General features: G+C 34.2%; 1 protein-coding gene across 1 annotated transcript; it reads left to right on the top strand.

Moving 5' to 3' along the window:
* Positions 1-20,148, top strand: LOC128228177 (uncharacterized). Its single transcript, XM_052939337.1, has 15 exons — positions 1-268; positions 3,022-3,149; positions 3,889-4,035; positions 7,422-7,516; positions 7,800-8,000; positions 8,886-8,912; positions 9,836-9,865; positions 10,089-10,112; positions 13,101-13,422; positions 13,771-13,813; positions 14,115-14,305; positions 14,505-14,754; positions 15,836-15,951; positions 16,204-16,316; positions 18,208-20,148. Exons 1-15 carry the CDS (start codon positions 145-147, stop codon positions 18,308-18,310), a joined length of 1,914 nt encoding a protein of 637 aa, XP_052795297.1. The 5' UTR covers positions 1-144; the 3' UTR covers positions 18,311-20,148.
* Positions 20,149-25,337: the final 5,189 nt, after the last annotated feature.

Genomic DNA, 25,337 nt, shown 5'->3' with positions numbered 1-25,337 from the left:
GTAGTCGATTATATCGATTCACAATTTTGAGTCAATACATTTGGAAATTATCATCCGTATTCGTAGAACGATGCACACTATCTTTAGGCACCGAACATTTGCAAAGTCATAACACTTTACTTCTTACAACAGAACATTAGCAAGATGAGTGAAATGATGGTTTATATAAATGACGGCGCGTGTCATCGTTACGTGTCTAATACAGTCAATATACAGAAACGGAATTTGATGGTCATCGCCAAGTTGGACAATGGATTTTTCTATCCGGGTATGATCTTTGTTTAACTTTTACGTGCATGTCATGTTTGCGTAACATCGTTGGCACTTTATTAGTTATACAAATAAATACTGATTGATTACCACAATACACTATATGCTTGTAAAGTTAGGCATTACTAAAGTGTGGGGTGGGGAGACAAAACCTTCCACAATTTCACTACATGCTGGTAAAGCTTGACATTGCCAAAGTGTGTGGTAGGGGTGGAGGGGCTTCGAAACTTGCCATTATACGCTATATGGTAGTACAGTGTTAGGCATTACCAAAATGTGCGTGTGTGTGTGGAGGGGGGGGGGAGGGGGGCATTATCAAAGCCTTTGAGCGGTGGGCAAGAGGGAGGGCAGAGGTTCGTTTTTTACACAGTACACACAATGCTAGTATATTTAGGCATAACCCAAGTGTTGGGGGGGGGGCGTTTATGCTCGAATATTTAGGCAATACCAAAGTGATTACATGCATATCGTCTAGTTCCACTTTCGGATACAAGAAAAGGGAAAAACAAAACGATAAGAAAAATGTCTACTATTACACCAATGGAGGCCCAAGACCTAACAGCCAGGTGAGGATAGCCACATTACATTATTTGTTTCGAGTACCCAAAACCTTCCAGTCAGGTGAGGATAAACATATAGCCTATGTTGGTTGGAGCACACAACCTTACTAGTCTGGTTAGGCTACACATATAACCTTTTCTGTTTGAAGACCCGAAACCTTACAGAGAGGTGAGACTAAACATATAATCTATTTTGTTTGGATGCCCAAACCTACAAGCCTGGTGAGGCTACACATATAATCTATTTCGTTTGGAACACCCAAACCTACCAGCCTGGTCAGGCTACACGTATAGTCTATTTTGTTTGGACGCCCAAACCTACTAGCCTGATAAGACTACACGTATAACGTCACGTATAACGTATTTTGTTTGGACGCCCAAACCTATTAGCCTGGTAAGACTACACGTATAACCTATTTTGTTTGGACGCCCAAAATCTACCAGCCTTATGAGGCTATACATATAACCTATTTTGTTTGGAAGCCCAAAACCTACCAGCCTGGTGAGGGTATATTTTTAAATTATTCTGTTTGGACGCCCAAAATCTACCAGCCAGGTGAGGCTACATATAACCCATATTGTTTGGCCTTATCCATTTTCGAAAAATTCGTAAATTACGTTTTCCAAAAACAGATTATATTTTTTGAAATTTGATATTCTAGTTAAATATCCACCATTGTCTTTGCACAGATTTTTACCAGCGATAATTGATTGCATTGCAAATATCAAAGTATCAATACAATCATCAAGGTTTGTCTGAGAGCCAATTACAATACAATTTTTTTTATAGTTCTTACATGACAATATATTAATTATTGAAGAAGACTTTTCATTGCACATAAATTCGAAAAAAATCAGCTTTAACTATAAAATCCTCGAAAAAGCGTAAACTATAATGATCAATAACTCACAACAAGATGTATGGCATTAAAAGGTATGCTATCATACAATTGATTATTCGTGTAAGTGAATAATATGGTACGTTACGCTACTATGCCTATGATTAAGATCACTCATTTATATGTAAAGCATGTGTCATGCCGATGATTAAAATCATTCATATAAGTGTAAAGCATATGTCATGGCGATGATTAAGATCATCCATATACATTTGTACGTGTAAAACATGAGATTATTAGGATCATTCATACAAGTGTAAAACATGTGTCATGGCGATGACTAAGATCATTCATACAAGTGTAAAACATGCGCCATGGCGATGATTAAGATCATTTATATAAGTGTAAAGCATATGTCATGGCGATGATTAAGATCATCCATATACATTTGTACGTGTAAAACATGTGCCAATGAGATGATTAGGATCATTCATACAAGTGTAAAACATGTGTCATGGCGATGATGAGGATCATTCATACAAGTGTAAAACATTTGTCATGGCGATGATAAAGATAATTCATATCAGTGTAAAGCACGTCATGAAGATGCTCAAGATTATTCATATAAGTGTTAAACATGCGTCATGGCGATGATTAAGATCATTTATATTAGTGTAAAACATGTGTCATGACAATGATAAAGAAAATGTCAGGGAGATGCTCAAGATCATTCATATAAGTGTAAAGCATATGTCATAGCGATGATTAAGATCATTCATACAAGTGTAAAGCATGTGTCATTGGTATGATAAAGATCATTTACATAAGAGTAAAACATCGGCCATTGGTTTGATAAAGATCACTTACATTAGTGTAAAGCATGTCATGGGGATGTTTAAGATCATTTACATAAGTTTAAAGTATGTCATGGAGATGCTCAAGAGCATTCATACAAGTTTCAAGAATGTTATGGAGATAATTAAGGGCATTGATTTAAGTGTAAAACATGTCATGCAGAGGACTTAGATCATTCATATAAGTGTAAAGCATGTCATGTAAAACCTAAGATCATTATTATAAGTGTAAAGCATGTCATGTAAAAACTAAGATCATTATTATAAGTGTGAAGCATGTCATGTAAAAACTAAGATCATTATTATAAGTGTGAAGCATGTCATGTAAAAACTAAGATCATTATTATAAGTGTGAAGCATGTCATGTAAAATCTAAGATCATTATTATAAGTGTGAAGCATGTCATGCAGACGATTAAGATCACTTATATAAATGTAAAGTCTGAAAATGTACGCTTTCTCGATTCCGCATTAAATCTAACATAAATTCAATTCTTAGGCCATGTCATCCAACAGTGGGGCAAACCGGAAGAAGCAGAAGTAAATTTCTACCAGTGGGGTAGGAGGCGTGTTCACCGGAACAACGTTATTTCCATTGGCGGAGCTGTGTCCTGCCCGCCGCTACATGTAAGAACACCCATATACAACGATACATTCAGTATGTTTATCAAACTGAGTTTAAACAGTAACTTCAACTACTTCATAATATAAGTATTTGACATGTATTTTCAAATATGTTATATCATATCAGTTAAAAGATCTTGGATAACAAATTATGTGAGTCCATGTTGCTTCATTTCATCTTTAATGTATGGATATAACTAAAATATTGTACTAAGAGCATTTAATATCTAAGCTGGTAACTTGTTAATCATTTTTTCCCAATTCATAACTCGCGATTAGCGTCCGATACATGTATTGTATTGATTCTTCTTATTAACTCATTTCAGTTTTAGTTTAAATAGTTTATTTCGCTTTAAAGGATTTGTGGTGAGCTCACTTTTATGAGAATGTCGTTTGGACCAAAAGGGGAACATACTAACATGTTTCATATAAAGTTCAACATGTTGTCAAACTTTTTATTCAACAAACCTACATATCCATGAAGGGCACTTAGTTGGTACAATTTTTTTTTTTTCTAAATGATAAGAGGTCAATGCTTCTCAACTGATAACAAAATAGGGGTTTAACTGGGCAGGGGGGATTATAATATTCTCTTTTAGGAGGGAAATGGTGCGCATCATTACCGCCACACCTAGTTCTTATGAAAACAAAGGATAGATACGAATCACACAAGTGGCATAAACATTTACATGCCACGTATGGTTGTACTACCTGTATTGTTAAAAGAACTCTTGTTTGCCAGGTTTGGGACTACGTTTTGACGCGGATGAGAGTAATGGGACCGAGGGGTATGTATATGCAGTATATGCCGGGCCGAGTCTGCTACGTGCCTCGTCTTCCGCCCCTCGAACACAGATTCTACTCCGTTAGACTTTACAATGGCAAAGTCGTAAGTTCTTTAATATGAGTTACTAGATATTTCATTTGGCACCACTTGCCGATTTGTTTTTGTTATATAAAGGGACAATGTGGTCACATTTTTATCACATTTGTTATTGTTTTTAATTTGAAGTCAATGTAGGAAATATTATTCTTTCCACAACCTCCTATATATGCAAACCAAAATAAAGGTATTTCTTCTAACCATGAAAAAGTACATTCTGGAAGGAAAATCCATCGAAAGCACAAATACATCCGAAGCAGCTGTCTCGGTTCGATTAAAATACTTCATTGGCGACAGTAGCGATTAAAACAAGACCGGATATTCCCTAGTTAAAAATATATCTGTCTTGATGAATACCAGCTTTCCAGCCCCGGTTACGAGTTTAAGGCCCTGATGACACACCAGAGTGTCAAATTTCAAGTGTATTATTTATTGGCTAATTGCCATTTTATTGATCGAGGGCTACATAGGTCATGCTTTGACTAATCAACGTTCTTTCATAACAGACACGGCAAAATGCATTAGACCGAATTAAAACCAATAAACCAACGAAGGTTATAATACTCAATATCGGGGGGGGGGGGGGGGGGGGGGGCTGGCACTTACTGCAGCAAATAGAAACGGAAAAGTTATATAATATAAACTTTGTGAAATCGTTAAGAGCTATATACCAGGCAAAAATGATTAGTAAATAATCATGTTTTTCTATCGATTGATGATATTACAATTATGTCGTTTGCAGAAGGAATTTCCGGTATTTTAGAATGAAAAACAGAGGTAGTATGTTGAGGAAAATTGAGGTGTAATGCGGTTATTGATGTAGTGAAGGAGGTATTCTTGCATGTATGTATATATTCCTCGAATGAAACTGTTTCCTATCATACTTCAGATCTGTTCAACGCTCTATGTTTGCTCGTTATGAAAGGATGCAACTTTAATGCACTATTTCTGTTTTTCATACTTAATATGAAAACGTTTGCACAGTTAAGCAATTTATTTCATGTATTATATATTGTGTTTGGCCAAGGGGACAAGTATTTTTTTTATATTTCATTCTATATAATTGATGTTTAACGTATTAGAAATGTTTTCTTTTACATTCCAATAACAGATACAATTCCGAACAGAAATAGCAAAAATAGTCATTTGAATAACAACTAGATTGTTGGTTTGATTCATTAAATGTATTTCTTTTGAAAACTCTGAATTAACATCAGTGTTTCTGTTATATTTGTTATATTAACTTATTTCCATGAAAACCATTTACAATTTCATGATTGGAACTCGTTTCCATTTTTTCAATTATTTTGATGGAATACCATAAGTTATGCTTTCCTTCGCCAAGCAGAGGTTTTTCTATTTTATTTTGTTATAAATCAGTTTCACGATATATAAATATGGTATTCAAGACAATACCAACGACAGTAATAATTTTATATATAAACGTTTACTTCAATATCACATGTAAATACTGATTATTGCAATCAATATACAAGTACATGATTTACATGTGTCAATACTGACTATGGTTATCAATATACGTGTACTCCAGCTACACATGCCAATACTGACTATGGCAATCGATAAACGTGTACTTGAGTTACACATGTCAAATACGGACTATTGCTATCGATAAACATGCACATCAATTATACATATCAATACTGACTATGTTTTTTTTATATACGTTTACTTGAGTTACACATGTCAATACTGAATACATCTTTAAATATACGTTTACTTGAGTTGCACTGCCTATGACTATCGACAAACGTGTACTTGAGTTACAGAGGGGAATACTGACCATAGATATGGATAAACGTGTACTTGGGTTACACATGTCAATACTGACTATAGCTATGGATAAACGTGTACATGGGCTTCACACGTAAATAATGACTATAGCTATGGATAAACGTGTACATGGGCTTCACACGTAAATAATGACTATAGCTATTGATAAACGTGTACTTGGGTTACACATGTCAATACTGACTATAGCTATGGATGTACGTCTTCTTAAGTTACAGATTTCAATAATGACTGTAGCTATCGATATACGTGTACTTGAGTTTAACAAATCAATGCTGACTATAGTTATCGATCTACGTGTACTTGAGTTATACATGTCAATACTGACTATAGCTATGGATATACGTGTATTTCAGTTACACAAGTCAATACTGACTATATTTATGGATGTACGTGTCGTGAGTAACACATGGCAATACTGACCATAGCTATGGATATACGTGTACTTGAGTTACACATGTCAATACTGACTATAGCTATGGGTAAACGTATAGTGAGTAACACATGGCAATACTGACTATAGCTATGGATGTACATGTCGTGAGTAACACATGGCAATACTGACTATAGCTATGGATAAACGTGTACTTGAGTTACACATATCAATACTGACTATAGCTATGGATAAACGTGTAGTTGAGTAACACATGTCAATACTGACTATAGCTATGGATAAACGTGTACTTGAGTTACACATGTCAATACTGACTATAGCTATGGATATACGTGTACTTGAGTTACACATGTCTATACTGACTATAGCTATGGGTAAACGTATCGTGAGTAACACATGTCAATACTGACTATAGCTATGGATAAACGTGTACTTGAGTTACACATGTCAATACTGACCATAGCTATGGATATACGTGTACTTGAGTTACACATGTCTATACTGACCATAGCTATGGAGTCACACATGGCAGTACTGACTATAGCTATGGATATACGTATACTTGAGTTACACATGTCAATACTGACTATAGCTATGGATATACGTGTACTTGAGTTACACATGTCAATACTGACTATAGCTATGGATATACGTGTACGTGTACTTGATAGTTCGACTATCCTAATGATAATATGAGCTCACGAGAATAAAGTAGTAATAAACTGAATTGCCTTTGTAAGAAAAGCGAAACGAAGGGTCATGCTCTATATCCAAATATGTTCTTACATGGCAACGAAAGGAAACACACATAAACATCAACTTATACGAAAGTAAATGAATGCATTTCTTTTTTATTTTATTATTTTATATACATGTATTGTTTTTGGAAAGGGAAAATAAATACCAATGTGTTCTAAGAAATACAAGGAGGGTTAGATAAATGCTTTAGGGTATGAAGGTTATTTAATATCTCAGAAACGTTAATATATCGTTTGAAGTTACAAATAATGTATTTATTATAGCAGTAAACTGTTTTGCATCTTAATAAAAAGGACAGTAATTTATATAAATATATAAGAAAGGTGCCTTACAGAATAAGTATGTTATTTAATCATGAATTCAAGTACATATGAATAATATAATCATACTTGAATAAAGAAAACACAATATTGTTAAAATACGCTAGGTGGAGAAGAAGCGAAAATTGCTGGTAAAGATCGGCAAGTCCCGCTACCTTGGAATACTTAGCTGTATCGGACTTGACGATTGCCTGCGGGAAAGGTATTACTTTAATACATGCAGGTGCATAAATACATGCCATATGTGTGTTGATTTTTAGAATTACTGATGTTCAAACATTTATATGAAAATCACCAATAGTTTAAGTCTACATGAAATACTATACCTGTACAGTTTTTGCTTAGCAATGGCGGCATGTGCACGGCTAATGATCATCGAAATTTGTTGGTGCCGTAAGGAAATCTAGGTATTTAATCATTTGAAAGATCTATGTTCATTGTATCTTTATTTTCAACTTCAAACATTAGTTTAAATTGTAATGCAGACGCAAAGAAGATAAATCATTGGTTTTCCTAAATGATGATGATGATGATGATGATGATGATGATGACGATGATGATGACGATGATGATGACGATAACGACAGTTGCAGCAAAAAAGATAAAAATGATAGGGATGATGTTGATAGTGATTCTATAAAGAAAAAACAAAACGAACGAAAGAGAAAAAAAGACGCCAACGACAGGTAAACAAAAAAATATACTTATATTAAATACCGTCAAATCCCATTGGCTCGAACCCCAGGGGACTTGCGAAAATACATCGAGCCTCGGAAAATTCAAGCCAAGCGGGATTGTCACAGAGGAATTGGAGCCAAGCGAGTTCTAGCCAACGGGGTTCTACTGTACGTATAATTAGTTGGTGCTTGTGTGGAGTCTTGTTTATCGTTTTTATTGTTTGATTTAGAAACAAATGCTGGCTGGTGTTTGTGTTAAGTGTGAAAATGGCGACAATACCAATGTCTTTGAATCGTTAAACACTGCCTTGAAATATTCATCAGAACCGTGTACTAGTAGTTAAGCTGGTGTCATGATGAAAATAGATTTATCGTGTATACATTTTTCCTAAATCCTAAACATCAATAGTTTCTTAATATATTATTGGTGAACCTTTACTTACTTAAAATATTATGGATGCACTGCTTAGTATTGATGCACCCATAAAATATGGGTGCACTAAACATAAACGTATGGGTGTCGTCCCACTTCACCCACTTATACGTGAAACCTGGCAGATTCTATAGGAGATGTTTAAGTTGAACCTTATGATAATCATAGATGTTTTGTTTCGTATAAAGCATAGTTTGAGAACCATAAAAGTTAACATCATTGTTAAAAACTACACTTCATATATGGTCTAACTAGAGTTCTATTTCTTTCCGGATTACTTTAAATATTATGGATGCACCTCTTAAGTACTTACTTACTTACTTACTAGGTAAAATGTCCATGACCGTGTCCATGGTTTAAGAAACATTTGAATGGATCAATGAATATCTATCTTCCAAATACTTGACGAATTAAAAACATTTGATCGCATATGGTCTAACTAGAGTTTGATTTATTTCCAGAGGCAGAAAAAAAGAGAAGGAAAGAAGGTAGAAGTTTTACATGAAAAGAAAAATAGCATAATATGAATTGTATCGACTTAAGTGTAAATACTTAAACAAAGATGGATTAACGAAATATTATGTAAATACCATATGGCAGCATATGTGACATTGAGTGATTCATATTGTTAACCCGAGAGCAGAATGTCACCCGAGGCATTTCAAGGAGTGCCAATATCAAGTTCACATATGCTTCTATATGATATTTATTATATTATACCGAACAAAATTAAGTACAAAAAAGTTTTAAAATGGTTTTAATTAATTTAGTTCAACCAGTTTAACATGTTAACTTGCTGATAATTCCTTCTGTCTGATGCTTTTTTGTGTACACATTAAATAGTGACGTCAATGATGTATGTGTATTAGGGATGTAATCATGTCATGATTCAGCTTATATTGAAGCAGCTATTTGCCCTTATCAGACATTCAAAATATCATTGCGGTCACATGACCTGACAGTGAATTTTGGCTTGGTCACGTGTCAAAAAGGTTTATATTCACTAATCAATTTCTGATAATCAAAATACCTTTTTTCGGGAAATGGGATTTTACCATTAAAGACAAAAGTATGGTATAATAAAACTAATTAATGTACTAAAATAAACCTTAAAAATTACAAAAAAAAAAAACAAATAGTGAAATTCATCTTCAATATCAATTGATTTGCAACACAAATAATATAATTACTTAAGAGGTATTTTTTATCTGACAAACACACCAATTTGAGTACGAAGTGAATCTATTTCAATCGTCCGAATTACCTGCTTCAAATCGTCGTAGCTCGCTATCATAGTTATTGTGCGGCACTTTCGATAAATGTTACCCTTAAATGGACAAATTATCCTTCCGAACACTGGCATGTGTGACTTTGTACAGTTCATAATGTGTCCATGTTGTTGTTTTTTCAGACAAAGATCCAGGGAAAAAGAAAACACAAGGTAACATTCAGATTCCTTTTATGTTTTAACTCAAATTAGGTCAGCGATTGAATATCAATTTTGGTGGTGAACAACGACAACTTCAATTACCCAAACAACAACAACTGCAGCAACAACAACGGTTGCTGTTGATGATTATGCTAGTATATCTATCGTAGTGTAAAACCAAATTAAGTTTGAACTTATAATTACAGCGAGCTTAATTTGATTCTATATTTTTCAGGCACGTGACGAAGAAAGATGAAAGGTACAAGTATTGTTATTTCCAGTTTATGTGTTGACAATGAAAGTAGCCAAAACAATTTTCAATTGCGATACAGAGTACCTTACTAGTAGCCTAACTAGAACATGGGAAAAAGAGTTTATTTTTTTAATAATGTACTGTCAAAATGTTTGCTTCACATCACTAATTATGAACCTACAATAAAAATTATTTATTTTAATTCTCATGTCTAAGCCAATTAAAAAAGTTAACTTTCTCCATCTACAATACCTACGTAAATCAACACCTCAAAATTATGTTTAAACCATATGTACATTATCGTTTCAATGTTAAAACATGTCCAATAACGTGCTTTACATCAATGTTTTTATCACATTATTGGCGCCGCACTGAAGTGCGCGCCTATCATTGGATGGTAATGTTTTTAATAAGCGGTAGGAGCGGTTTTAATCTGATTGACAGTTGGTTTTTATTGTTATTGTATTATGATTTAAAATGCAAATGGATGGCCATAGCATGGATGTTAATAATGCAATGGGTGGTTAAAAAGATTGTCTTCAATTTATCTTCAAAACATTATTTCAAAAGAACGACAAATAAGTTAAATAACTGTTCCCGATTAAATTATTAATCCAAATGAGATGTCATTACAATGTTTTGTCAATGAATGTTTACACCCAAATGCCTGTTTTATAGATGAATTAACTTTATATAACCATGAAATGGTTTGGTTGTGGATACATTGTTAACGATGAATAATATTGCACAAGTGAAATGACTGTATTTTGACTATATTTATTGGGCATTATCTACCGCTCCAATGGACATATGTTGACCATGTTTAAACATACCGTATCGCGTTTGTATTTTGCCCCCACTGTCAAAACAAGTATGACACTTTTTAAGATAAACTTTAACCATGATAGGATTATGCTATGACCATCTTGCGTCGGGAACGAGTAAGTGATATAATATTCGCATTGAAAGAAAAATATATTTGATATTAAACTGTATGTTCTTAATTAATAAAGACAATAAATTTAATGATGAAAATACGGCATATTATAGTTGCAGGATTTTCGTAATCGGAGGAATGTAATTTGTATGTTAAAGCTACCTCTGCTTCGGCTCTAGCGTATGTCAATATCCATCATCCCTTCCGAAACCATGAGTCCACATATCATTTCCTCCTTCGGAAACCATGTGTCCACAAATTATTTCCCCTTCCAAAACCATGAGTCCACAAATTATTACCCCTTCCAAAACCATGAGTCCAACAATCCTATATCTTATTAGTCAAAAGATGTGACACCAATCACGTGGAACACCGACAATCAAACAGTGCTACCAAATGCTTTCCAGTAATTCATAGGCTTTACCATATAACCATGTGTCAGTGTTTCATGTGTCATTTTAAATAACACTGTACATAGTTTAATAACTTGCTAGTGCTTTACAGTCATGCTAATCGTTATCCCTTTTACGTAACCTGTTATAATTATATCAGTTGTGTTTCTTGTAAAATTAACACTTTCAGAAATATGTCTGTAATTTATCTTTGTTTTCAAATCATTTATTTGTTATTAAGACTGCTGTCATTTTTTGTTGTTTTGTTTTGGTAGTGCTGTATAGTAATATGTGTATATGTCTTAGTTATAAAATACGTTTGGTAGTTACTTTATCCTTTGCCTCTAATATATATTTATGTAGTTTTTAGCATGCCCAATATCCTACTCTTTCCTGCTCTTTTTTCTAAAATTGCAATTTTCTTATCAGTTGTCACATTGTCATAGATAATGTCTGTTATAAAATGCGCTGCTTTTTGTATTTTATTTTTTTTGAAATCTGCTTTTATATCAATAATGTTCGTATGTTTGGATTTATCTAAATCCAATATTAAAATAAGACATAAGCATATCGTCTGAATAATCTTATATCTGATATCGTATTATAGCATTAATAAACAAATCTTATCAACAGTGATGATTTATTTTTTCCATATGTTAATAATGTTCTATCTTTTTAGAATCGATGTATTAATAATCATTTAATATGATATCAGTCTTAACTATTTTGCTAATACCATTTAACTTTAATCTTATATGAATGCATTCATTTCTTATCTTCCAGGTTCTATGTTGCATTATTGATATGTTATTTGGTTTGTATTTTGTCTGAAAAAAGCTCTGCGAGCTGGTGTTGTAATTTATGTATATCCGACGTGATTGTTTTTTTTGCATCTCTCATCTCTCATCTTTAACATTAACATAAGCATAAAAACTGTAGTGAAAAACCCTGTTGGATTGTTTATAGTTCCTTTACTGTGTTACATTAAGTACTTATCATAAATTATTTGAAATATGAATTTGGAAATATGTTTCACCACAATGCTTGTAGCTTTGCGTAGTTTTGCTAACCAGAACGATGTGGGATCACATAGCATCATATTATTTATTTATTTTTTTCTTAAACACCTTAAACAACAGGGTAGCGATTAGGAGAAAGGCAATTGCTGAGAAACAATTGTAAATCCGCGTTTTTCTATCGCATTATTAACCTTTCTTAGAGTCATACATTGAGTGAGAATGAATCAGTTTTTCAAGAAAAGATACCTTAAGATAATATTAACTTAAGTTTCGTCCGCTCTGAATGTCGTTTGCCGAGCTTTTCGCGCATGGTTTGTCTTTATTCCTTTACACTTATTTGTGGTTGATATCGTATTACCAAAACTTAGTGCAAGAACTCAATAACTGCATACAGTCGAACCCCGTTGGCTCGAATTGCTCCTTGGCCCAAACAGGATGTTAAGGACTGATTTTTATAAACTGAAGGTAAGAATTCCCGCTTGGCTCAAACTTCCCGAGGCTTCAGTTATTTTCAACGGTCCCTTGGAGTTCGAGCCAACGGGGTTCGACTGTTCCAAAATGTATTTAACAATGGACTGGTTTTAAAATCCTTAAATCGTTATTGTTTCAAATGAAATAAGCGGTATATGTCCGATCTATGTTGCAGTCTTGAACGTAAACCAGAAACAGAAAAACACTGTAGCACCACCAAGATTGAAAAGGAAATCCAGACTATTGGTAACAGAATTGATCAGAACGGAGACAAAATTGGACAAGAGATCCAGACGTCTTCGATCCAGATTTCTGAGCATTTAATTGCACTTGAGCGACAAATGAAAAAGAAAACCGAAAACAATAAAGTGAACATGCAGATAATCGATGCGAAAATCAATAAAGTTGGTGTGAAAGTGAGAAAGGAAATACACGCCACTAGTAAAAAAATTGTAAAAGAAATTACAGCTATCGGCAAGATATGTAGCGATAAAAAGGTGGGTAAACTTTGTAGATACACATGTATAGTTTTGTTTATGTGGAGTCTATTAACTGTGGGCGTATTGTCAACAAATCCTAAACATTCTTAAGTTCTGAGTAAAAAAATGAATTCGAGAACCTTATATTTTTCTATTGTGAGACATGTTGAAAAAAGCTTTAAATGGTTTTAAGTATAAAATTGCCCAGTAAATTCGTGAGTGTTTAAGATTGTTAATCATGTGTATTGCACATAAATGTACAGGTTCTAACGTTCCAAATTCATTTTCAAAAGCGTTTAACTACTTGAGGAACCAATCACCAGGAATATAAACTAAATATACTAAATATTATTATATTGATTTTAGACCCCGTTTATTCCACCACCACCACCACCACCATCACCACCAGGTACGCACAGCAATGTTGTATATATCGTATGTATATATGCACACAATCTTAAGCAGGAGGATATTTTGAAATATTTATCCATACAATGGTAATTCAATTAAAACGGTAACAATAATAACAGCGATAAAACTAGAACGAATATAATTTCAATAACTACGGGCCAGATTCTGTCAGTTTGGATGACTTTCAGAAGAAAAATTCACAGGAAGGAAATAACCCACGTTTTACAAAAGAGATATGATATACGATGATATTCAGAAATGTAATACTAAACTGTACATTAGTGCTTTCAAAATTGTAGTTGCTGTTGGTCTTAAAGTAGGCGATGAGGTATTGGCAAAGTGGGCGGATGATGGCTGGTATTACTTTGGACAAGTAGTAAGGAGGAGTGCACACGGATTTGTTTGGGTGAAAGATAGCTGTGGTCATATGGAGGAAATCGGCCGTGATTCTATTCTTACGGAAGAGGATCGAATACAACCGCCAATGAAGGTTTGAACGATTTTCAACAGTATCATTAGAATTTTGAAAATGTATATTATTTATTAAGAGCTTTGATTTTCAAAGTAAACTTAAATTACTCTTATATGAATATGCTCTTAATCAAATGCTTGTTTAAGCACACCACCAATACGCCAAAAACAAGTTTGAATAACATTGTGATAGGTTTGTGTGTTGTTGTTGTTTTCAGAATAAAGATTATGTTATAGCGCCTTTGCCTCGTTACATAGATAGTTTTGGCCCGGGCAAAATTATTAACGGAGCCAGCGAAATTGAATTCTTTAACGTGGACATCGTGAACGTGCGACGTGACATGTATATCTATAAGATTACCAAAGAAAAATACGAAAGAGATATCAAAGACATTAAGGAACGAGAGGAAGATATGCAGGGTAAAGAAGTCCTCGTGCTTAACAAGGATACTGGACGATTTATACTGAGTAAGTGGGGCAATCACATATCCCGATAATTTTTACGAATACATATAATACTTATACTGATATTGAGCTTACACATACATGAACGTATATCAACATAAGAATTGATCGGTATGTTGCATACTGGTCGAGCGCACGAAAATTACAAATCAAACCTTATAAACTACACTTTTCTTTTAATGTTTTGATCGACATTTACATTTGTAAAAAGGAATGGCCAGGCGCGTAGCTGCCTAAACGTAAGTACGCGGCTGAATCCACATGGTTCTGACAAAACAAAAATCAGACAAAGTTGCAATATGCATACTTGACTAAAACTGTCCATTTTCAAGTACTATATAAAGGACCACAGAACGCACAGAATGCACAAGAATGCACCATGGTTTTCAAAAGTGGTCGAGGTTGGGGCATGCCCCCGACCACCCTTAGCACAATTATGAATTCACATGAATAAAGAGCTAGCTACGCTCCTGATGGCAGATATTCGAAACTTTAGTCAAATGGCGTCGGGCTTGGTCACACGGAGTGAAGTAATTAATATACGATGACTTCATAACGCCGACCGGTTCATGCAATATGAACGTTAGTTTAACTATTTATAAAAGTCTAGGGCAATGTGGATATATTCCGATGAACTCAACATCTTTGGAATACCTCTGATAATACTTAAATGACGCTTGAGATTGATCAATTGATGTTTTATCGCCTAAAAATATATACCGATGATATAAGTGACTTCATTAACGCCGCCGCTGTTAGACCTTCCGAATTAATACTTTCTTTAATTGGTTTTCATTGGTCATATATTTGATATACCGATGAACCACAATAGTCAGCAATTCGATCCATAAATAATGAAAAATGCAATCTGGGGCGGTTCCAGCAGAGCACGTTCTCAAACGATAATGGTGTATTTTGGGGGGTTCTGTGTATTCATATTCGTCCAAATGGGCGTGGCGGTTGCGAAGTTGTGTTTTTTATTCGTTTGTACTTACTAAGGAAATCATTTGTTTAGGAATTAAAATGTTAAGATAATTGTGATGGTTTTCGCAAAATAATTACTGTGATCGACCTTTAATTCCAGCCACGATAGAAAACCCTTTGGGCAAGGAAACATTTAAAACCGCTCAAGGCCGTGAGGAACCTGGAAAATTTATTTTGCCACAAAAGCAAATCTCTGTTTCGGACGCGGCCAGAAAGGTCAGTGTGAACTTTTTGTATATGCATGTTATAGATGCAAAAAATGCATTGAAACATGTCTTTGGTAATAAGTTATAACCTTCATGTTCAGCTAATGAAATAGCATAACGGCCGTCAATATGTACCGCGCTTTATCATTAAGAACTAAGCAGAAATTACATCATAATTTGTTTCTCCGCCTGCTTAATACATACTATGAGTTCATTACTTAGTTACATTACAAACTCAATACCCCATTTATTGTGCGTGTAGAAGTGGAAGTACGTGCTTGCTCCAGTTGAGGATGAAACGTACTACCTGCCAGCAAGGGTAAACTGGTCCACAAACAACAGGAAACCGAGTATCACGTATTGCAATGGCACCAGGTACTGTACTTGCTCAGGGATTAATTGTTCAAAGGTCAAAAGAGTATTGCAAAGTTTTTATTGTTTTAGAGAAAGGACAAACCATTAAATTAATTAATGTGTGTATTCAACACGGTGGTGATCATTCATTCCCGCTGAGCTCTTCTCCACTTTCTCCCTTCTATCTGACGATCAACATCAAAACTGAGTCAATTGTTTCTATTGCATTTTGTGACACCGAAAACCTAAAATAGTTTCAATAATAATGAAGTGTAAAGTTATTTCACAGTTTCTGAAGTTTTCTGCTATGCCATTTTCAATTTGAAAACATGTTGCTTATAATGCAAACACTATTTTTGAGGAGATGTAATGATATTGATTTTCAGCTATCTTCTTAATGCTTACGATGAAACAGGTATAATATAATTATGTGTCAATTAAATTTTATAAAATAAATAATGTTTAAATAATGGAACATGGAGTCTCCTGTTCGTTCTCTACTGTATTTCTTTCTAATTGCGAATATTCATAGAAAATAAGATACATAGTTCAATATAATTATACATTATTTGTTAAACAAATCGACTAAAATAAATCTAGAATGTATAAACATGTAAAATGTCATAATTACAATATCGTCTGCTGACTATCAGACGATTTCCGTAGACCGACGGAATTTAACGACTGGTATTAGTAATTAAGCCTTGTTGGACTTTATTATTCCTAAATCATATTCTTACCAGGTCTGGGAAAATACGATCCTATTCCTCACTGTTTTACTCTGTGACATATGTGATTGACCAAAATGGTGGTAAACAATAGAATCATACTCTTCACAGATTTTGTCGATGACTTTGCTGTTTGATAATTTTGATAATAATAAAATAATTATAAAATTATGATAAAAGTCATAACAATAATAACAACAACAACAACACCAATTCTTAAAGCTAAAATTTTCTCTTTATTTATCTTGTTCGTATTGTGTCCCCGAGGGTGAATTGTAACATTTTCGTAAATGCTCGACCATTTGAGGCAAGCTCGGAACTATCCCTTGAACCAAAGCTTGCTGGCACTTCAGTATTCACTGCTTACACGTAATTTAGCCGTTGAAAGCGTTGAAAATACTTTTCCCGAACATCTCTCTATGCCAACACAATTCACAACAACAACCACTGTGCCATCTACCACTTCTACGCATACACATATTCTTACGGTGCTAACAAGAACCAATATTATTATATATACTTACATCAAAAATACCCGTACAACAACAACAACATGGAAACAACGACAGCAAATTAAAACAACTATCTCTACAGCAACCGCCATTGCGCCTACAACTGAAGCCAAGTCGATAACAAAAACGACAACAACATCAACTTATTTAAAAATTCTATTATTTTTAATAGAATCTATACGTTTACATGTGTATCGACCAAATATATCTTCAATACTGACAATAGCATTTTTTCACAAATGTGACTCAGTTTTAAAACTTTTCTTCTTTTTTTTTAAAAAAATTTTTTTTACCTGTGAGGAATATGATTTCATAGTACATAAAAACCGGCTTCAAAACAAAGAGTTGTGACATAAATGTGTGACAAATGAGATCTTATTTTCCCAGATGTGAATAATAACACCCTATTATTCCCAGGTGAGAAGAATATGATCTGGGAAAATAAGGTCTAACAAATTCACGTGTTAAATAATGCCACAGTCACCGCTTACCGAGATGATAGTACAAAAGGTTTGGTATGAATTTAGTGCATTAAGGCAATAATGTATCAAAATAGTTAGTCGGTATTCCAACCAATGTTTGGAATATTATATATGACAAAAGTCATGATATTTTTGGGTCAAAATTCTAGTATCAACTTTGAACATCGGTTTTAATCTTGGTTTGTTTCAGGGAAACAACCGTTGATATTAACGACTGTTACTATCTCAACGAGAAGTTATACAACCTCGGTGCCGACCTTCACAAGAGGAATGAGCAAAATATACCCTTTTAAATATGCTGGGAAGAATTATACTCTTGGCCTTTATTACAGACTAAACTATGATGCTTGATACCTGTATATACATGTACAGTATATATCAGACTGGTTAATGATTTATTTCGTCAAACGCCATGTTTTTTCTTTCGTTTGATATCTTTTTTAGTTGACATTGCGAAAACAACAGGTATAAAAATATACAAGGTCATGTATATTATGCTGAAAGGATTCAATATCAGGTTTTCTGATTTCTATTATTTCTGTGTGTATTTTAGTACGATTTTTTGTGAGCTACCCCATGTAAAGCATGTATCTACATGCGTTGATACGCACATTTTCTAGTCATATTAAGAATACCACCCTTCTCATTTCTTTTCTTCTTTTATTCTTGTTTTAATTGTATTTCTTGACAATATACTACTGCACGAATATTATACACAAAGTTATTAATCTTTTTTTTTTCTTTTTTTTTGTTGGGGGGGGGGGCTGTATGAAGAAACACTTTTTGATTATTTTTTTCAAGAACTGCTTTTCAAATAGTACCAATGAAGATACAATATTAAAAAGTTGCTTAAGTTGCTCCAATGGCCATTGTAGCTATACAACTAGTTATCATTTAACAATGTAACAGGTGTTTTGTACTGTTTTGGGATGCTGTCCCAGTTTATTTAGGTATCGACATTTAAAATTTATTTCAACCTTTCAATTTGTGAAATTTCAGCGTAGGAAATCATGGCGTTGGTGTTGCTAAAAGACAATACAATATATTAATAGTGACAATGAATGTATTGTTCTTTGCCTCGGTTTGTAACCTTTACAATATGTCTTTTAAAGAATAGCTTTATTTTGTTTGACAGACATGCATGCATCGTCGTCAATCACGGTACAAAATTTCGTTCTACGTCATAACAAAGCATAGCGTAGTATTTAGTGTAACGGGGTATCCGACGATGACATACATGTAGCAGAAATGTGTCTATTACCCTTGTTGTTTATTTTCGTTTTTGTGCGCCTTTTAACAAAACGCATTTTAAACTACAATGCATATTTTATTTCATAGTGTTGTTGTTTTATTTGGAAGTTTATTTATTTATTGTTTTGTTTGCATTTGTAGATCGTTTGGATCTTAATAATCCTTGTACGCATGTTGCCTATGTATACTTGGCTATAACTTGTTATGGTAACGAGTGTTAAAGATTATTATTAGAAACAGCAATAATTTATGTCACAAAAAACATAATGTGTGTGTGTTTGTGTGTGCGTGCGTGCGTGCGTGCGTGCGTGTCTGTGTGCGCGCACTCTTAGCAGTACGTTTGTTGGGGCCATATATACCAATGTATGAGTCTATGTACGAGACTCAAGACTTTACACTGAATCAAATCAATCTTGTAGTAAAATCCCTAATACAAGAGCATTTATGAGAAACATTGCTGTGTAAGTAAGAAATAACTTGTTTTACAATCTGGCATACATCTGTTGTAAATTAATTTGATATCCAAGACATGTTGGAACATATAAGAATTCTCTTTTTTCTTAGCCCGAGTCTCAAACTCGGGTACACGGGACGTAACAGAATACGGGCCCAGATATCTAACCCTGGTTTACATGTATTATTTCGGAGCGTTGCTTGTGCCATTGCGTTCCTGCTAGACACTGTTAGATATTTAAATTTGTGCCACTAAAAATGTCATATTTAAATAATTTATTACTGGACTTGTCTGTGTTGTTTCCGTTACATTATTGGTTCAAACACAAGGTTATCTCTGTTAATGTGCTTGCGTTACTGTCATACTGTTCTGTAATATGTTTTATATGCAACGATTTGATAATTGCAGAATAACAATATTAATAAATTGCGGCTCCAAATGGGGGAGGGGAAGCGCGCACCCGGTGCGCGCTTCCCCTCCCTCGTACTACGACTTGGCTATTAGATTTTATCAGTACAAAATAAAGCAGAGCAACAGTGCTTGATAAAATCACAAACAGCTAGCAGATGACGAAAACTTTCCGTACGGTACTCCTTAATAACTAAAGAGCAGGGGCTATATTCAGTAATCACCCAAGAATTTACTTATTTTTACTAATAGAATCCAAGTGTTTTGATTTGACTGTAAAAATAACTGGTCAATGGAATCATTGGAATCCCTACTGATTCATTTCTGCATGTTTCACATACTGTTGAAATAAGGTTTTCCAGAATGAAAAGATGTTTCCATTTAAACGTTATCACAATAGGCTGAAAGTATGTGAAAAACAGCCTTATTCATTTAATAGAAACCGCAAAATTGATTTCGCTGCCATTTTCAATGTTTGAAAGTTTGTTAATTTTGTTGTTGTTGTTTTTTAAATAACTGCTGACACTTATATAACGTATGACTCAAACTTGTTACACTGTAAAGTTTGTTCTGTATTTTTTGGAAATAACTGCTGACACTTATATAATGTGTGACTCTAACTTGTTTCACTTTGTTTACTTAATACGTTGTTTTGGGACAATAAAAGTTAAAAACAGTTATATTGATATAAGTATTACTGCTGCTGCCGAATCAAGCAGTATTGTTCATTCCTCCTATCCTAGCGGTATTTTATCTTCTTTGTTTATTAAGCTTTGTTTTTTATCAAGCTTGGTGTTGAAGCAGCTAAGGTTTTGAATACAAAGAAATGGCTTTCTGTAACATACCAACTTTGTGTCCTCGGAAGCACAACAGTTCTTGCATACCAGACGTGTGTTTCCGGTCATGTGACCAGTACAGGAAGAACTCGTCTTATACCCCCACCCACCCTCCAATGTAAAATGAGTCACGCGCACCACTTCTTATTTCGTTTTTGTATGATTTATGAAAAGTATGTTATGACATTTCAATAAAGCGCAATCAACTATATAAGTAAAAAAAACTTTAAATTAAAATTGAAAATAAATAATAGTAAATTCGCGATTTGTAGAGTATCTATTTGATGTCAATTAGTGAATTAAATTACTGCGCTTTATGACGTCAGTAAACAGACTCGCATGCGGTGAAATGTAAAAAGGTGCGTTTTTCTATGTCAATTTCTTCACAAATTGATGATTTTAAATATGCAAGAAAATCGGCAAGCCTCGTTACCGGCATACGCGCGTGCCCTAGGGTCGAATTTCTCCACTCGTACCGGGAACACATGATAGAAACTTATAATATTTGGTGACTAAAACCCAGTGGAATAGAAATGATGTTTTAAATTCAACAGTGTCAACAAAGCCCTTCTTCGACCTCCATCCATTTATGGTGTAATGGCGTTCACCCGAACTTGAACACGATCCCTCTACGGCATCCATACATACCTTTACACGATTCTTTTACGTGAATTCGTGCTACCCACAATACTCGTGCACTTCATGTTTGTTTTGGCGGTAAACTAATAGTAAAAAAGGCCTTTGTTAGGCGTTAATACTAAGAGTCAGAATTAAAAAGAGTTGAATAAAAAGAATTTTAAAAGGTTTATAACATCGGACTATCAATTATAAATTGGATGGATGACAAATTGTTGGATTATAATATTTAGAAAGTGTTATCAACTGGAAATAAATTCATTACTTACTATTCACTATTTAGGACATTTGCTATGAATTGTTTTTGAAATTGAAATAGTCAAAACAGTATTAATAAAAAAAAGAAACAGTGAAAAATTGTGTTTGTGGTCTTTCATAAAGTTAAGATATAAAAGTTAATGTGGTTAAAAAGAAAAACACCGCCAAATCATGACACGACCCTTTAATGACCTACCTGCAAACCGTAGCATACCACGACCCTTTAATGACCTCCATGCAAACCGTAGCATGACATGACCATTTACTGACCTACATGCAAACTGTTTTTATCTTTTAATAAGATAATAGAATAAAAATTCAAAACAAATGTCAGTCACCATTAGTAGCAGATCCCCGATTGTTATTAAAAATGGTTGTTTTAAAAACAATAAAATACAAGTTTGAAGACAGATGTTTAATTACCGATAACAGCAAAATCTTATAAATTCACAAGTTAGAATGTGAAATAGTTCAAAATTTAAATCTATCATCACCCAAAGAAATGAATATACACTAGTTCTTTACACAATATTAAACTTGGAGTATCAATAAATAATGACGTTTGCGTCTAACTTTATATGATTAAAGTCGATTTCGTGTCTTTTTTCAACTAAAATGAACCATCTTCGAAACAAAGAAAAGCTTAAATATTTACCGTCAAAATATCAAACATACTCTTCATTGTCACAGAAATGCATGCTGCCTTCCGATGTTACCTTTAGCACATCACATGAACTTTTCACGTTTAATTATTTCTTATTAACTTATCATTATAACATTCTTACCAACATAATGAAATAACAAATATCCATTTCCCCAAGTTGAAAATATCAAAATTAAATATGATTAAAATTTCTTACAGTAAAAGAATCAAATTCAAAGCAACAGGAAATATGGACTTCACCATACACTAAACAAATTACGGGTATCATAAGTTTATGGCATAACTTATGTATGTAGAGTTGATTATTTGAACGTCCATTTGCATACATGGACCTCCCGCTTTTTTTAATAATCTTAATGAACTACAGTGTTCTCATATATTCTCGCCTTTTTGTAAGACTGACTGGCATGTACCTTTGCGCGCTTTCAACGTCATTTCAAACGTTTCTAGAAAAGTCAATTATTAACGACGTACAAACAACAGAAATCCAACAATCCTCACAACTCAACATGTGCTCTTCGTACTCAGATGAGCTAAGAAATATTTCAATGTCTAGAACCACTGGTAATTGTGCGATTGTGAAATGTATTCACGTCTGGGTCATCAGCGTATATCTCTGCTTGTTAGCAGGGCAACGAAAGGAAAACTTTGGAAAAAGAAATCAACACAACATTAGTTTTGGGCACTTGTACAAGAGGACTCAGGTGACTGATATTGGGTCATCATGGACGTCTTTCTTTCATTGATTGTGTTTTTATGCACTAGTCATTTGTAACCAAGAAAATGTAGATTTGAACACTCCAAGGGGAGTAATAATTCAACTTTCAATTTTGGCTCAACTTTTAAAACATTACCTTAAATTTGACCAATTTGTCTGCCGTATTTTCCCGTTTTTTCTTCAAAATGACAGTAATATGCTATGCTCTAATCTTAATCATCATCATCATCATCATCATCATCATCATCATCATCATCATCATTATCATCATCATCATCATCATCATCATTCCCGTATTTTTTTTCAAAATGACAGTAATATGCTACGCCCTAATCTTAATCATCATTATAATTAACAACATCATCTCAATCATCACCATCATCTCCACAATCACAATCACCATCATTTTTGTTGAAATATTTGAACTTTGCTTTTTAGCTTTATAATAATTGATTTAGTTAATACTCTTTATGTGGCAAAAAGGCACAGTTGCGCCCCATATAAGCAATTTCTGCTTTATGCGTTGAGCGTCGCCGCATAAACGTGGTCGTCCTGTTTATGCGTTGAAAATCACCGCATAAACAAAATACAACACGTCTATGCGGCGATGCTGCTATGCGGCGTTACATCGCACTCTTTTGATTGTTTTACAGGTTTAATCCGAACTACTTTGCTTAACCAAACGTATGCATAACTCACTCAGTCACTGTCGTATCAGGACATGCGTGCTAATATAAATTGAAAGCCTATTGTCTACAACTATGCCAAGAAAACACCGGAACGAAGCTTTTATGCAAAAACAATAAAAACATCTTATTAGAAAAGTATACACTTAAAATCCATTTTTATGGTTTCGTTGTCATTTTGCTAAATATAGAGCGCATTGACACAAAAATGGGTTAAAAGGACATGAAAAGAAGTAGTTCTTCAGATTTTGCGGACTAAAGACTACCTACGCGCAGAAAGTCTTAAAACTGAATGTCGAAATAAATAAATGAAATCGCTGTCAAAACAAAATCCTCGAGTGGCAAACCGGGTGGTGTGTAAGCTTATTTATACTCCCACTCGGGCACTCGGCGAGTGCTACGATAGGATTGTTTTAGGTTTTAGATGCTTATATTACATATAAACACGATGTATGAGAAGGGGTGAGGTTTCAAGCGTTCAAAAAAGAAACCAGATACCCTATGACCGCCATTTTCCACCGCCAGCTACCTGTCTATTAATCTTTTACCTGACTTTTTTAAAACAAACTAGTAATTTGATTAGATTGTCCGATTATCGCAGTGGTTAGCGCACTCGCTTCTCACCTAGGCGACCCGGGCTCGATTTCCGGCTTGGGAGCATGTGAGTTGAATATGTGGTCATCAAGCCGGACAAGTGGGTTCTCCGGGTTCTCCGGTTTCCCCCCCAACACAAGACCACACTCTCGCGTAAAATCGTGCAAACGAGAGTGATTAATAACAGTAAACCGAGCTGGATGTTACTGCACATTGTTTCAATGTGATGAACATTTGTGGGAAGTTATTTCCAAATCCTTCAAGCGGTTATTTTATATATAAATTTATATATATAACCTCTGATGTCTAGGTTTGACCTTGACATTAAACCGACCTGATTGTGAAATGCGCTCTGCACATCGTCTCAATATGTTGAACTCTTTTGAACATAATCAAAATCCTTCAAGCAGATTAAAAGATATGGAGCGGACACGTATTGTGACGGATATACAGACAGACAGACGGACGGATGGACGGACAACTAAAGCAAAAACAATATGCCTCCTCATCTATAGTGGTATACATGATTACTGCACATCAGCACGTTAATATACGTCGCACGCGCTGTATGGTGAAATGTTCAATAAAGAAATTATCACAGAACAAATTTAATAAAAAAATGGTTTGGATCGAATAATTCGACCCTCAGGAACGTAAATCGACATACACGCGCCCTCGCATGCCATATAGTTTTATGCTAATAAACTCCTTTTACGTTTCCCTTTTTCACCTTTGACATATGTGACAGGTGTCGATAATCAACATTTATTGGGCGGCTTTTGCTGAGATTAATTTTATTAGCTAGAAGTGTCGCC

This window comes from Mya arenaria, chromosome 3 (assembly GCF_026914265.1).
Source record: "Mya arenaria isolate MELC-2E11 chromosome 3, ASM2691426v1".
Lineage (NCBI taxonomy): Eukaryota > Metazoa > Mollusca > Bivalvia > Myida > Myidae > Mya > Mya arenaria.
This window is presented reverse-complemented; position numbering and strand designations above follow the sequence as displayed.